At 36.9% G+C, this 16,050-nt stretch overlaps 1 protein-coding gene and 1 pseudogene across 4 annotated transcripts; both read left to right on the plus strand.

Annotated features, from left to right (window-relative positions):
* The first annotated feature begins 3,413 nt into the window (after positions 1 to 3,413).
* On the plus strand, positions 3,414 to 15,036 carry LOC132614772 (F-box/FBD/LRR-repeat protein At1g13570-like). 4 transcript variants are annotated; one of them, XR_009572441.1, is made up of 7 exons: positions 3,414 to 3,567; positions 4,277 to 5,106; positions 5,202 to 5,369; positions 5,507 to 5,749; positions 6,315 to 6,436; positions 13,120 to 13,261; positions 13,899 to 15,036. XR_009572441.1 is itself a non-coding variant. In XM_060329298.1 (5 exons), exons 2-5 carry the CDS (start codon positions 4,291 to 4,293, stop codon positions 6,310 to 6,312), a joined length of 1,245 nt encoding a protein of 414 aa, XP_060185281.1. In that variant the 5' UTR covers positions 3,414 to 3,567; positions 4,277 to 4,290; the 3' UTR covers positions 6,313 to 6,327. The 4 variants fall into 4 exon arrangements, 2 of the variants coding, with proteins under 2 accessions (XP_060185281.1, XP_060185280.1); XR_009572440.1 differs by lacking the exon at positions 13,120 to 13,261; XM_060329298.1 differs by lacking the exons at positions 13,120 to 13,261; positions 13,899 to 15,036 and having other exon boundaries at positions 6,295 to 6,327.
* LOC132612835 (F-box/FBD/LRR-repeat protein At1g13570-like) lies at positions 13,928 to 15,569 on the plus strand (annotated as a pseudogene).
* Positions 15,570 to 16,050: the final 481 nt, after the last annotated feature.

A 16,050-nucleotide genomic window follows, 5' to 3' on the forward strand; every position in this document is an offset into this window, starting at 1 on the left:
TGGCTGCGAGTCTAGATTTAGAGTGTTTCTTGATTGCTGGGATGGGAGTTTCCTCCACATAGTCGGGAGGGGGAGAATTGTTAGGTTTTTAGGTTTTCCCTTCCTATGTGGAATTGGATTAATAAAACCCAATCCAATTTGGACCAGACCAATTTTGCCTAAAATTTCCTCTATATATAGGATCAATTTAGGTCTTATTTTGAGAATACAAGAGTGAATTCATAGCAGCCATATAGAGAGAAAAACGTGAGAGAGAAAGCAGATTTTCGTCCAGAAATTTTCTGCTACAGCAGTCCTCTTTAAATTGCGTTTCCCGATTCGTTAACCGTTGGATTGTGCTGAAATTTGAACTGGGGGTTCTCAACATCTGGTTCTTCGATTTCAACGGTGGGGAGATCGGATGTTGTGGTCTGTAGCTCCAGTTTTCGAGTACGAACAGTAGCTCATTTTTTGGGGTGATTTCTCTCTTTTCTTCGCTAGTTTTGGTGCTATCTTTTATGTATTGTTGCTCCGTGCTTGGGTTTGTTGTTGTAGCCATTTGGAGAACATTGTTGTAACTCTTGTTGTTTATAGTGGAGCTTTTGTGGGTCGGAGGTACCGTGGATGTTTCTTCTTCACCTTGAAGGGGTTTTACCACGTAAATTTGGTGTCTCTTCCATTCGATTTATTTTTGCTTGCTTTGCTATTTTATTGTTAGTATAGGTGCTGCCTGGATTTCCATTTGTTCTAGTATTTATTGTCTTCTCTTGGTTCAAATAGTGTGGGAAGTTTCGACTTGGGTATTTCTTCCGCTGTTACCTCGTCGTGCAATTTGGTTATTGTTTGTTTCTTCCTAACAATTTCTACACAGTTTTTGCATTTTCTGCATAGTTTTTACACTCATTTTTGCACAATTTCTGCATTTTTTTACTTCAGTTTTAGTATTTTCTGCATTTGTTTTTGCATTTTTATTTATAGTTTCTGGCTTTTTGCACACTTTTTTGCATTTTTCTGTATAAGTTTAGTACTGCTTATGCATAATTCTTGCATTTCTAGCACTTAGTTTTAGTTTCAGTTTTTGTTTTATTGGTTTCTAGGCAACCAATTTACTAGCTTGAGTGACTAACCAAAGTTGTTAGAAGAAAAAAAAAAGAAACAAACTAGTGAGAGTTCATTATAATGGGTAATTTATAACCTATGCAGAAGGTTGGATCTCTTGCATGTTTTTGCACTTATGCACAATAAGTCATTGGAATATCAAAGTTAAAATTGGAAATGAAAACTTTATCCAGGTTTATCCAACTTCAAACCAAACACATGCTTTGGATTATACATGGTGTATCCCACCTTTAATCCAATGAACCAAACAAAGGACTAGTGCTAAATAATCTAGGGATTATTTAGTCCCAGAACTATAATCCCAGTATAACTTTGTCCGCGTACCAAATGACCACTAAGGGTGTTTACAGTTGGGAGAAGATGAACACATGGTTGCCTTTTGAATACCAAAAAAAAGAAATTGCTTTTTTATTTTAAAATAAAGGGGTTAAGAGAATGGGGTGTTTTTGTATTTTAAAAAAGTTTAACAAGTTTTAAATATTATATATGGCCCCAGTTTAACTTAATCAAAATTTAAGTGGGTTTTGACCACTCCAAGTCAAACTTGTCACCTTTTCTAATTGGGAAAAGAGTCAAATTTACCATCCAGGTATGGTTTATAGTTTAAATTTATCCTCCGTCAAAGTTTAAGATCAAATTTGCCATCGCCGTTAGGATACTGGATAAACTTGTCCTTATATGGATGAAACTTTGACTTGTACTCCACAACAGAAAAAAATTAGCCACGTCAGCTCCATATAGTGTCCCAACCCCAATTCTTTTAACCCGTAACCCATTTTCCCATCCCATAAAATCATACAACCTAGTTCATTTTATTTTAGAAAGAGAGGGAATCACCCCATTTGGGTCTTCTTAAATCAGATTGTGTTTAAAATTCTAGATAGGTCTCTACTTAATTATTGTTCTAAAAAAAAAAAAACAGCGTCCAATTTCTTGGGTGTGAAAAAAAAAAGGTTTTCTTATACTTTTTTCATGGAATTTTGCTCTTTCTTTTTGTTGTAGGGGTTAACAAAGCTTAATTTTTTTCTTCTTTTAAAATTTCTTTCAACATGATAGTCAGAAGAAAAAGAAATGAAAATTATTCAACACCACAAGTGCAGGCATCATCAGATAAATTTGCACCGAAATTTGATGGATTAAGGTTTATAGAAACACTTATCACAGCTCACAGATAAGCATAATTTCGGAAAAATTATTAAGTTTGGGGAGGCGAAACTTTTTTGACATATTGCTAGGATATAAAATAGAAAATGAGGAATTGTGTATGACTCCTTGTTTCCCAATGAGGAATTGTACCAAAAGAAGCACAATCTGGTTTAAGAAGACTCAAATAGAGGTGATTCCTCTCATTCTAAAATAAAATGAACTAGGTTTGTATGATTCTATGGGATGGGGAAACGGGTTACGGGTTAAAAGAATTGGGGTTGGGATCCGACGTGGAGTAAGATTGGGCATAAATATCGAAAACCGGATCGAATCGAACCGAACCGAACTTCAAGAAACCGAAAGAACCGAACCGAACTATTTTGGTTCGATGTTCGGTGTCCACCTTCAAAAAACCGAAACCGAAATAGCCGAACTGAACGCACACCAAAATTTAATACATTACCCAAAAAAATTAAAATAGTCCAGACCCATTAAGTTTAAGCCAAAAAAAAGTCTCAATTGTAACAAGCCCTCTTTTGCTTTTGTATCTCTAATTTTTCCACTTCAGTTGAGAAAATCAAATATCTTTAACAAAGGAAGGTGATTAGGATGTGTCTTTAGGATTAATGTATGTCCTTTATGTGTTTTCTTAGTTATTCTTACTGTATGTATATAACACCTAGTAATCTTATATCGTGGTTATGATTTTCTATATTCCTGTGTATCCTGTTTGTTTGATTTTGATTTCAATTTATTAGTTTTATGTTTTATTGCTTTTGAGAATATGAATTAGTGTAAATGGAATCGCTTATAATATCATATCAAAAAAACCGAAACCGAAAGAACCGAACCGAATTAGTTTGGTTCGGTGTTTGGTGTCCACCTTCACAAAACCAAAATCGAAATAGCCGAACCGAAGTTTGATAAAACCGAACCGAAGAACCGAACGCCCACCCCTAACGTAGAGCCTACGTGAATATGACGTGACTAATTTTTTTGTGTTGTGGAGTTCAAGTCAAACTTTCATCCAATATAAAGGTAAATTTATCAAGTATGCTAACGGCGAGGGGAAATTTGACCCCAAACATTAACGGAGAATAAATTTAAACTATAAAGGGTAAACTGAACCTTTAAGCTTTCTAATTTTAACACTTGAAGGGTAAACTGGACCTTTAAGCTTTTCTAATTTTAACACTTGAAAGGGTACTTTTCTCCAACGCTCACCATTTCACTCTACGCTTTCCCCCCCAAATCCTCTCTCCATTGTGAGTGATGAACGGACTCTAGATTGAGATTGAAGTCTTGAAGAAGCACACATAAAGGGTATTTGACTTACCATTCTTTTTCTATTACTTTGCCTTTTGGGGTTAGTGTTATGCTGCAGTTATATATAGGTTCTTTAGGATTTGCAAATTTTAATACTAGTAAAGCTACTAATTTGCTGTTCTAAATATAGAACAGATTATTATGCTTATTTTATTGCTTCAAATGAGAAAATTTTATGAGCTGATAATAATATTAGAAAAGCAACCTGGAACTACTTGTAAACATCCATTGTTTTTCTTTGTGGGTTGAGTTCTCTAAAACAATTTGGGGTTTATCTTGTAGGGTTTCTTGAGTATAATTTGAATTGTGTTTTTCTGTATGATGTGTTAAAATGATTTGTTTCATTTATTCACTTCTTTAAGTATCGACCAGCATATTAAAACTTCTTACCCCACTTGGTACCTCATGTCAAGTTAAATATCCGTATAACATAGATATTAATAGGAGATAATTGATGATTTCAATTACAATGCACCTTTATTTCTTATGTTGATTTCACAATGCGAATAAACGTTCTATCCAGATAGTTTGGGGATTCCATGCTTCATATTATTATTATTATTATTATTATTACTTTTCTGCAGTTTCTTGGTGATTATTGTTATAAGTGCTATTTTGTTCTTATGTTGATTTGACAATGTGAATTGCAGTTCCGTTCAGATAGTTTGGAGATTCCTTACCTCGTATTGTTGCTTATTTTCTACAGGTATTTGGTGATTTATGATGCCTCCTAAGAGAAGAAAGCATTGTCGAAGTCTACCGCATGATGTCCTTAGCAACCTACCTGATAATGTAATTGATGTCATTCTGATGCATTTGCCTTGTAAAGATGCTGTGAGGACAAGCGTTTTATCAAAGAACTGGAGGTATCAGTGGTGTAGACTTACAGAGTTGACGCTTGATTATGAACTTTGGAAAACAAAAAAGGATTTACTAAACCCTACTGTCAAATTTTCAAAGATTATCTACCAGCTTTTGACCCTTCATGAAGGACCCATTACTAAGTTTACCCTCAATGTTGTTCTTCTAAAAAGCTGTCCTGAGATTGACAACTTCATATGTTTCCTCTCGAGGAATGACATTCAACATCTTGTTCTTCACCTTCCATTTAGAAAGCTATACAAACTATCTTCTTCGCTTTTCACATGTTCGCAGCTGAGGCATCTAAATCTTCACTATTGCTTTATAGATCATCCATCAGCCTTTCAAGGATTTGATAAGTTAATTAGCCTGGAACTATGTGAAGTCACAATTTCTTCTGAATTGCTGGAAAGTTTAATATCTCATTGCCCATTGCTTGAGCAGTTGGTGCTGGATACCACAGCAAATTCAGACACAATTGAAGTTAATGCCCCCATGTTGAGATCGTTCGATTTCACGGGCAATATAAGTTCTATCTGCCTAAAGAATGTCCCTCGTCTGTTAAAAGTATCTCTGCAAGGTGACTATATTAAGGCAGAGGAACTTGATTTTGCAAAGGTTTTCGAGTCTTGTTCTGCTCTTGAGCACCTCCTCTTTAACTTCTCTGATTCCGGGGTAAATGTTGCTTCATGACTGAATCATTATGCACTTTAGCGGATGGAATTTCTTTTGGGCTGACTTGATCTTGATTTTTGGTAATTGTTTTCTAGTTCTTTGCTGAAGAAGGATATGAAGCACCAACAAGGCTTACCTTTAATCTTAGCAGTGTCAAGCGATTTTACCTGCCTGATATTACGCTGACTGAATCATCATATAAGCTCTCGTATGCGCTTTGCTTGATAAGAAGCTTCCCATATTTAGAATATCTTGAAATTAAGGTTCTTAGTGCTTTGACTCTTTTCTTTCTTTCTTTCTTTCTTTCTTTCTTTATTTCTTTCTTTCTTGTTTAGCGGCTCTTTTCATACTTCTTAGATCCTCAATAAGCTGTGAGTTGACTTCTTGTTATCAATCTTAGGTTCGTATTGAAGATGATGAAGATGATGATCCTATTCTAGAATCCCTTAAGCTCGAACATACCTCGGACATGACATTTAATCACCTCAGCGAAGTTAAGCTAGGATGCTTTGCAGGAACAACGCCTGAGTTGCAGCTTATCAAGCTTTTGTTAGCTGAGTCCCCACTGTTGGAGAGAATGCTAATTGATCGACGGTTTATAGATCATGAAAATCTTGACACAAGATTACAATTTTTTGCTGAGGTATCAAAATTTTCGCGTGCATCTACTAAAGCACAAGTAGTCTACATAGATTCAACCAGATCACGTTCTCTGGCTAGAAGTTAAAATTGAGAAGAGAGAAACAAACATTGATGTAGTTTAACACTGTGTTTTGCTTTGCCATAACGTCTATTTCGGAACATGAGCATTTGCTAGATGGATGTTTTGATTAGTTTGTCTTGTTGTAATAGCATTGTCATTACATGTTTTAAGGATTTTTACATTTACTGCCTGCTCATGAATGAGTTATCAAATGTGACTTATACATGAATTGATACTGTGGTGGTTTATTTCAACGTTAAGTTGTGGGATCACAGTGTGTTAGTTCTCTACCTGGTCAATTGCATATTATGGCACAGCTTGGAGGGACTTAACAGGCCAAGCTTTTATTTTCCTGCCAGCGGTCAAGCATTTTGAGTGTAACTCAGTTCCACCCCCCCCCCCCCCCCCCCCCACTCCCATAGTTTTATCCAAAATAAGCATTTAATTCCATTATCTTATTCTTAAAAATGGTCTCATAATGAAAGATGAAACCCAATTGTTGAAGGCCGAAGCCCATGCCCTGGGTTAGGATAAAATACTTGAAGAGGTAAAAATAATGGCCTAAGAGCTGAAGCATCAGAGAAGTAGGGCGTAAGCAGATTCCATCACCAGCAATCTTCTTGCTTGGTAAGCTTTAAATCTTCTTCCATTATATTTTGCTTATTTTTTCTGTGTTTTATCATTTCTTTCCCTTTTTTGATGAACTTCAATCTCTGAAAATAAGTGTATCTATCTTATTCTGTTTTACTACGCTGTTTTTGTTGTTGGTTTCCTTTTTGGGTATGTGTATGCATTCGTTAAATCAATAAAAGTTACTTCCTTTCGATAGTTTTTCTTAAAGCACAAGAATCTGTTTACGCTTGTCCCAAAAACGGGGACACCAGATAGATAATGTGTTCGTTCTGCTTATATTTTTCACCGATTGCCACTATACTCATACGCACCCTCCACTAATATTACGTTCTATCAAATTTATGTCCGACCAGCCAAGAACTAACTTAGTAAATGCTTTTTTTTTGGATAAACTATTATCCAGGTCATATTTCTTATAAATTTTCATGGTATGTGATATTCTGTGGGTTGTGACAGATGAATACTGTGTTTAGGCGTTGAAGAAAGTGTGTGGTACTAGTGACTTAGAATATCACAGGAAAAATGATTTTGCTCTATAGTAGGAGAAGACTATTTTATCATTTATCAGAAGAAGCTGGATAGAGAATTGGAGTTCTGCCATCTTTTAGGGTGGTATGTAGATGAAATCTTGACAAGCATGAGAATCCTAAAAACATCGCCCCTCCAAATTAAGAAGTTTTTCTCTTGATGCTTTCTGCAACTATGAGTTCTAGTTAAAGTTAGGCATGACAGGAATGTTCAGCTTTCGTTGTGTTTTTGCTCAGGGTCTGTCTCTGTAATACTTTTGCTATTGATAAGGTTGCTTAAAGTGTGAAAATCATCAAATCTATAGTGATAGATTGTTTACTGTGTTGTCCAACTTTTCAAGGTTGGCTTATTGTTAGTAATGGTTGGGTATCTTCCATATATCAGAGGATATGCTTGTTGGAATTAATGTATATGCAGTTCTTTATTAGGGGGAGATGCCAATCTTCTCTTGGAAGTTCTGTATTAGCGGGAGACGCCAGAAATTAATAGGGTCATGTAGCGGGAGATGTTGGAAAAGATTAGAACAGAGCCAAGACAATAGTAGAATTCAAATGATAGTTGACTTATTGGAACAATTTGAACATTCTTTATATAGGGTCCGAATCACTCTTTTGGTGATCAAATAAATTGATAACATAAAAAAGTGAAAGCAGACAGGAACCTAAAATAAAAATGCACGATTATCAATTTGAGATAAAGAGTGTGTGTCAACTGGTCATAGTTATTTTTATAACTTAAAATGATGAGTTCTTCACTTGTGTATAGGAGTGAGACAATTAAGGCGTATTTTTGTTATAGAAAATCTCTGTGGTTTATCATTTCCTTCCCTTTTGCATGAACTGAACTTCACTCTCTGAAAATAATTGTATCTATCTTCTGTTTCAATACTCTGTTTTAGTTGTTGGTTTCCTTTTTGGGTATGTGTATGTGTTCGTTAAGTCAATAAAAGCTACTTCCTTTCGGTAGTTTTTTTTCAAAGCACAAGAGCTATTTACGTTTGTCCCAAAAATCTTATAAAATAGTGTTTTTGGAAGGTTCAAATTCCCGCAGATACCTGTGGCGTAATCGAGGTAAGTGCAAGGTGTCTTGGATACTACCGTCAAAGAAAAACTAGTGTTTTGGATGCACTTCTCACTTACACCATGTCCCTTTTTCCTATACCAAAGAAGGCTCCCTTGGCCTAACACACTTTACGCAGAAGGGGATTGATAATTTTCAACAAAGTATGTAATAACTAATAAGACATCCTTTACATTTTCAAAAAGAAGAAAAGACTGAATATTTATTCTAGAAAATGAAAAATGGGAAGTGCACCCAAGGTTGTGGCCTAGTGGTCACTGGAGTGGGTTTAGAACCATGAGATCTCAGGTTGAGATTCCAAGGGAAGTTGAGTCCGAGCAACTTAGCCCAACTCCTGCCCAGAACAGCTGCCACATTTGTGTTAGCAACAGGACAGTGCCCAAATAAGTGGTTGATAGTCTTTATGCTTCCATCACCATATATAGCATTTGTTGCAGATTGGGTAACCTCTCCTTTTGCAAATTATCTCCAAAGCCATTTCATCAGAAGGCTTCTATTATGTTTTCTTAAGTTTCTGACACCCTGAATGACTGTGCTCTATTTCACCGTGCTCTTCCTTCCTTTCAATGACTGTCGGTAACCATGAGATCTCACTGTGCTCTATTTGTTGCAGAATCGGTAACCTCTTTCTTCCTTTCAGTGACTGTCACGTCCCAAAGTACCCGCTAGACGTGATTGGCACCCAGCAAACACCACCCGCCAGGCAAACCATATATCATACTCTTAATCATTTACAAAAGCACTAAAAGAAAATAAGTGCAGGTCCAACAACGTTATTAATGATAAAAATGCGAAATAGTCGCCAACCAAATCCATAATCGATTTACGAAGACCAATCAACGCTAAGATAAAAAGAATCTCTAGCCCACATCCCACGCTAAGACCATGGAGCATCTAACAGAGTTACATGAGTTTGAGTGTCGGGCATGTAAACCCAAAATAAAAGAAATAACTAGAAATAAACTAGATAAAGCTGAAATGGCTGCCTCCACGAACAATGCGGTGGCTCACCTCAGCAACAGAATCCACTTACGAAGTCTTCAATTACCAGCCTCGTTCTCAACGACAGTATCTGCATGGACATGCAGGTAAGGAGTGAGTTATACATAAATATAACCCAGTAAGATCCTCGACCCGCCACTTCAAATACCCCTGGAACAAGTGTTAGAAAATACAAACACACAACAAGCACAAAAATATTATGCACATGAATATATCATTATATAATAGCAACCAAGGTCCAAACCACTATTTATCAAATATATTATATATCTCAACACAATTTACACTACGAACCGTCATAAGTGGCAGTTAAAGAATTAGTCAACACTATGAATTCACGGCAGCATACACAATGTGCCAAATATGTCAGGAAGCATACACAATGCTAAGGGAAGCATACATAATGCCCCAATATCATCAAGAAACATACACAATGCCCCGATATAATCAAGAAGCATACACAATGCTAAGGGAAGCATACACAATGCCTTAATATCAAGGCTCACAGCTATATCACGGCTCACAGCTATATCACATCACAAAATAATTTATAAAGAGAGTTTTGGATTATTTGAAAATAAAGTATATGCGGTTGGCCTTAAGGACCACCGATTCTGCCAAGCACACGCTCGCCCCAACACATGGACCAGGCAGACAAAACATATTTTTAAAACGGGTTTTGAAAAGCAAGTACCCAAAGCTTAAAGTCTCACTTACCTCAAATTCACAATTCAAGCACACTTCCCAATAAATCAAAACTGCGTTCTCGAGTCTCCGGATTGCCTCAAAATATCCTCATCTTTTCACCATAAAGATTCACCCATAATTATGTAATAAACTTAAATAAAAGATTAGAGTCATTACCTTGATGATTTGGGATGAAAGTTCTTGTTTTTATCCTCCCTTTCCCTTTCTTTTTCTCCCTTTCTTTTCCTTTGTCCCACTGGTTTTTTTCTCCTTCTGTTGGCACGTTTCCTTTTTTTTTTTTTTCTTTCAGCAACTTAGTGATTCACGTCTGATGGCTAAGCCATCAGAGTTTTAAAGCCCCTTTTTTTTTCTTTTTTCCTTTTCCTTTTCCTTTTTGGGCTTGGCCCACTAAATTGCTTCTTTTTCTATTTTCTCTTTGATTCTAATTACGAATTTCTTTTCTTTTAAATTCCTTTTAGCTAAAATTACCAACTAAACCCTTATTTAAAAATTGGGTTATTACATTCTCCACCACTTAAAATAACGTCTGTCCTCGAACGGATCTAGATCATACCTGTCGCGTCAAATAATTGAGGATATTTATCTCGCATATCCGTCTCAGACTCCCAAGTAGCCTCCTCGGTTGGATGATTACGCCACAACACTTTGACTGAAGCTACCTTCTTCGACCTCAATTGTCGCACTTGCCTATCAAGAATAGATATCGGACCCTCCTCTAAGTCAAATTTTCATTGAGCTCCACATCCTCTGGTTGAATCTTGTGGCTATCATCACCAACATATCGTCTTAGCATAGACACGTGAAATACAGGATGAACAGCAGACAATCTCGGAGGTAAAGCAAGTCTATATGCCACCAACCCAATTCGATCCAAAATCTCATAAGGACCAATGTATCTAGGACTTAACTTACCTTTCCGACCGAATCTCATAACTCCTTTCATAGGGAATACTTTTAGAAAGACTTTTTCCCCCTTCATGAACTCCATATCACGTACTTTCTTATCTGCATAGGACTTTTGTCTGCTTTGTGCTGTCCGAAGCCGTTCTCGTATCAATGCAACTTTTTCCAAGGCTTGTTGAACCAGATCTGGACCTAATAGTTGTGCTTCGCCCGGTTCGAACCATTCAACCGGTGAACGACGCCTGCGACCATATAGAGCCTCAAACAGCGCCATTTGTATACTCGATTGGTAGTTGTTATTATAAGCAAACTCTGCCAAAGGCAACTGATCGTCCCAATGACCACCAAAATCAATCGCGCAAGCTCTAAGCATGTCCTCTAAAATCTGAATAACTCGCTCAGACTGTCCATCAGTTTGTGGATGAAAAGCTGTACTCAACTCGACTTGTGAACCCAACAACTTCTGAAAGGACTTCCAAAACTCAGCAGTAAATTGTGCAGCTCGATCAGATATTATAGAAATAGACACACCATGAAGTCGTACTATCTCACGGAGGTAAATATTTGCTAACTGCTCTGCGGTATGAGTAACCCGAACTGGTATAAAATGAGCGGATTTGGTGAGTCTATCCACAATCACCCAGACTGAGTCATGTTTCTTGAAAGTATTCGGCAAACCAACTACGAAATCCATCGTAATCCTTTCTCACTTCCACTCTGGGATAATCAAGTTTTGCATTACTCCGCCGGGTTTTTGATGTTCATATTTGACCTGCTGACAATTTAAGCAACTTGTCACATGTTTCAAAATATCAGCCTTCATACCTTTCCACCAATATAATCCACACAAGTCTTGGTACATCTTCGTAGCACCTGGGTTGATGGAGTATCGCGAGCTATGAGCCTCTTCAAGAATTAGTTGTTTCACATTACCCACCATAGGAATACACAGTCTACCATGACAACGTAACACGCCTTCGCCATCAATAGAGAATGACTTAACGCCCCCATTTTGCACTTGATCTCGCAGTCTAGCAATACGGGGATCTTCATATTGGCAAGCCTTGACCTGTCCCACTAAGGACGATTGTGCCACCATAACTGCAAGTAACCTGCCCTGTACTGTATGATCAATCCGAACTCCGCGGTTGGCTAATGCCTGAACATCCTTAGCCATAGGTTGTTCTTCAGCAGTAAATCGGGCCAAGCTACCCATAGACCTTCTACTCAAGGCGTCTGCCACCACATTCGCCTTACCAGGATGATACAAAATAGTAAGATCATAATCTTTAAGTAACTCTAACCACCGTCGCTGTCTCAAATTCAGATCTCTTTGCTTGAATATGTATTGCAAACTCTTGTGATTAGTATAGATTTCACACGGCTCACCATAAAGATAGTGACGCCAGATCTTGAGTGCAAATACAACTGCGGCCAATTCTAAGTCATGAGTTGGATAATTTTTCTCATGTTTCTTTAGCTGTCGAGACGCATAAGCTACCACTTTACCATTCTGCATCAAGACACAACCCAACCCGACTCGAGATGCATCACAATAAATGGTGAAACCACCCTCATCAGTAGGTAAGGTCAAAATCGGAGCCGTAGTCAAAGCAGTCTTTAATTTCTGAAAGCTTTCTGAACATTCATCTGACCACTGGAATACCACACCTTTCTGAGTTAAACGTGTCAATGGAGCAGCTATCTTCGAGAAACCCTCCACAAACCTTCTGTAATATCCAGCTAGTCCCATGAAGCTGCGTATCTCTGTGGGAGTAGTGGGTTGAGGCCAATCTCGAACTGCTTCAATTTTCTTTGGATCAACTTGAATCCCATCTCGGGACACCACGTGTCCTAAAAGGAAACTGTGCTCAACCAGAACTCACATTTTGAGAACTTGGCATAAAGCTTTCGTTCCTTAAGTGTCTGTAGCACAATTCTCAAGTGTTGTCCATGCTCAGCCTCACTCCGAGAGTAGATCAAAATATCATCAATGAACACAATCACAAAATGGTCTAAGTATGGCTTGAATACCCTGTTCATGAGGTCCATAAATGCTGCGGGGGCACGTCGAATTTTTGGTGATGTCATTCGGTAACCATGAGATCTCACTGTGCTCTATTTGTTGCAGAATCGGTAACCTCTTTCTTCCTTTCAGTGACTCTGCTCTATTTCACTAAACTGGAAGTTTTCTCACTTTATCAATCCTTTTTTCCACCTTGGAGGGCATGTGGAATAAAGACATGATGTAGGCGGGAAACACTGTTAGTGAAATGGAGCTATTATTTGTTCAAAAAACTAAAATAAATAAATAAATAAATAAATCTAAAGGGTCTTTCTATTCTTGTGAACTAATATTTCTTATTTTAATTCATTTTAAATTTTATAGTTATCGAAACTCGAGATGTATTTAAGAGTCATTAACTTAAATAGTGATAAGGCAAAAATACTTGCAGAAGAATCGAAAATCACAAATAGTATCCACCTGCGGAAGCACGGAGTAGAAGAGTTAAGAACACACAGCGCATTTCGCAACAATCAGGAGAAAAGTCGACTCCACCATTTTAGATCTTGCATCATAAAAATTCTTGGGTGTTGGTAAGCTTAAATGTGTATTAGTATCATCATTTTATTTGTAATTATATCTTTCCTTTTTGGATCAATTAAAGTGCTTATTTGAACCCTTTTTTAGATGTTGCTTTCCTTGGGTAGTGCTTAGATTCAGTAACTGCAGTTGTGTTTTCTGCAGCTATAAGTTCTAATATTATGTTCAGTTTTCTTAGTAATGTTGAATATGACATCATTGTTCACTCCCATTCTGTATATACTCGCCAGGCAAGTTGTGGGAATTAAGCTACTAAACTTAGTTAGGTAATTGGAAATTTAATAGTACTGTATTTGATGTCAAATCCAGTTCACAGCTTTTAAGCAGATCTTAAGAGCGAAAATTACCAAATACTGGGCAAACTTTTGTAGCTATAGATGTCCACTGAGAATCTTATTAGCAGAAAACGACAATGTGATTCTCGTAGGTGCTCTTTTGATTTTTCCTTTCCAATAACAAATCTGTATAATCTCCTGGATCCATGAATTATTTATGGAAGGTATTCTTGCTTTAAAACAATGCAATTCATTTATTTTAAGAAGAGATGGATGACTGTTGTCTATGTACTATGTAGTATGTGCAGATAATTTTGAGATTACTTACCTTTGTTTTCTTGTTTATTTTCTGCAGATTCCCATTGGCATTGCACTGAGAGCTAAAAGCATGGTTGTCAAAGTTTACCTACCGATCGACTTAGCAACCTTCCTGAGAATTTTATGAATGCCATTCTGATGCGTTTGCCTTTGAAAAAAGCTATGAGGACCAGCATCTTATCGAAGAAATGGAGGTATAAATGGTGCAGACTTCCACAGTTGACGCTTGATGATTCACTTTGGGATGCGACAAATGACTTACTATCCCCTTCTATTAAGTATACAAAAATTATGTACCACATTTGGACCCGTCATTCAGGACCCCTTACTAAGTTTACCCTCTCCATTTCTGAAATGAAAAAGTATCCTAAGATTGGCAGTTTGATATATTTCCTCTTTAGGAATGACATTCAGGATCTTGTTCTTTTATTTTCGGAGCGGAACCGATACAGATTGCCACCTTCATTTTTCACGTGTTCGCAGTTGAGGCGTTTGACTCTCCAAAATTTTGTAATATGCCCTCCACCGGCCTTCAAAGGATTTGATATGTTAAATAGCCTGAACTTGCATGATGTCACAGTTTCTTCCAAATTACTAGAAAGCTTAATCTCTTATAGCCCATTGCTTGAGAAGTTGGTGTTGAAAATCTCAGACCACATTCAAATTAACGCTCCCAATTTGACATCCTTCAACTTCACAGACTACAAAATATATTTCTTAAATTAATGTTCCTCTTCTTGCTAAACTTTCTCTTTGCTATGGAGGATCTTTAGAGGAATCAGAAAAATGTGATCTTGACAATTTTTTTCAGTCACTTACTGCCCTCGAGCATCTGTACTTGGATGAGGGAAGTGTCCAGGTAAATGTACCTTCACTTTCATACATGTACGATCTTTTTGGCTTCAAGTCATCCTGGTTTTTTTATTTTCTTTGTAGTTCTTGGTTGCAGGTGCAGCTGCAGTACCAAGAAGGCTTTCGTCTCCTCTTAACCATCTTAAACGTCTCCATGTATCTCTGGATGTTTTAGATTTATATTTATCTTTCCTGTGCTCTTTGCTCGATAAGCAGCTCTCCATATTTACATGATCTTGAAGTGGAGGTTGTTAATGATGTTTATGTTTTACTCTCTTTTTTATATGCTATTCGTATGTAATGACAACTTTCTTGTTATCATACTCCTTGGGTTTTTGAATCTTCTTGATCTTTCTTTGGTATATCGTGTGGGGTATGATAAATCGGGTGAACAACCTATGGCCACTGATGAAGTTGATGAATTTTTCGCAAGTTTCTCAGGTGTTACATTGAACCACCTTAGGACAGTTCAGCTTGAACGAGTAAATGGTACAAAGCTTGAAATGGAGCTTATGAAGCTTCTATTGGCCAAATCCGCGATGCTGATGAAAATGCTAATTGAGCCTGATCTATGCGAATTTGATGAATGAAGAGCCAAGATACTTGCAGAGTTGATAAACTTTCAGTGGGCATCACGTGAAACTGTAGTAGTTATATGTGAGATCGGACAATAGTCTCATCATTACAATGCTAAGCTTTACATTTCACAAGCACAAACCTAGATGGAGCCAGTCGCCACAACTGAAATTGACATACATACATCGACTTTCATGCATGAATATTGTGTTTGGTATGATGAAAAATATTTTTCTACTTCTTAGAAAAATATACATTTTATGAAGAATTTTAAAAAAAATATAGTTATCAGAAAATATTTTGTAAGAAAATAGAGCAATTTGTCTTCTCTCACTCAAGGGACAAAAGTTATTATCGTTTACAACTATCCAAACAGTAGGTTCATGTTGTCTTGCTCAATGAATACGTGAACGTTATTATTATCGATTTCAGAACTACTAGTTTTCATCATAAGAAATCAGAATCATCCTCTCCAACAGTGGAGCCATTTCTTGTCATACAACACATGTGGTTCTCTAATCCACTCACTATGATGGAAGAATAAGTTAATTATTACCATCTTAATAACGTGCAAAATTTAACAAATATTAAAAAACAAATAAGTAAAATGAAATCAATAAACAGAAAAACCCACATCAAGGAAAAAACCAAAATAGAAACCAATCTATCTATATCTATATATCTATATATTTTATATATAAAAAAGGAGAGGTACAAGCAATGCGGTTAAGCCAAGTGACAAGCTAATAACAAGCCACTTG

Source organism: Lycium barbarum, chromosome 10 (genome assembly GCF_019175385.1).
Source record: "Lycium barbarum isolate Lr01 chromosome 10, ASM1917538v2, whole genome shotgun sequence".
Taxonomy (NCBI): Eukaryota; Viridiplantae; Streptophyta; class Magnoliopsida; order Solanales; family Solanaceae; genus Lycium; species Lycium barbarum.

Coding starts and splice junctions, on each gene's coding strand:
- LOC132614772 (XM_060329297.1), top strand. CDS start 4,291: ATGATGCCTCCTAAGAGAAGAAAGCATTGTCGAAGTCTACCGCATGAT. Junction 5,107..5,201: donor TTAACTTCTCTGATTCCGGG/GTAAATGTTGCT, acceptor ATTGTTTTCTAG/TTCTTTGCTGAAGAAGGATA. Junction 5,370..5,506: donor TAGAATATCTTGAAATTAAG/GTTCTTAGTGCT, acceptor TATCAATCTTAG/GTTCGTATTGAAGATGATGA.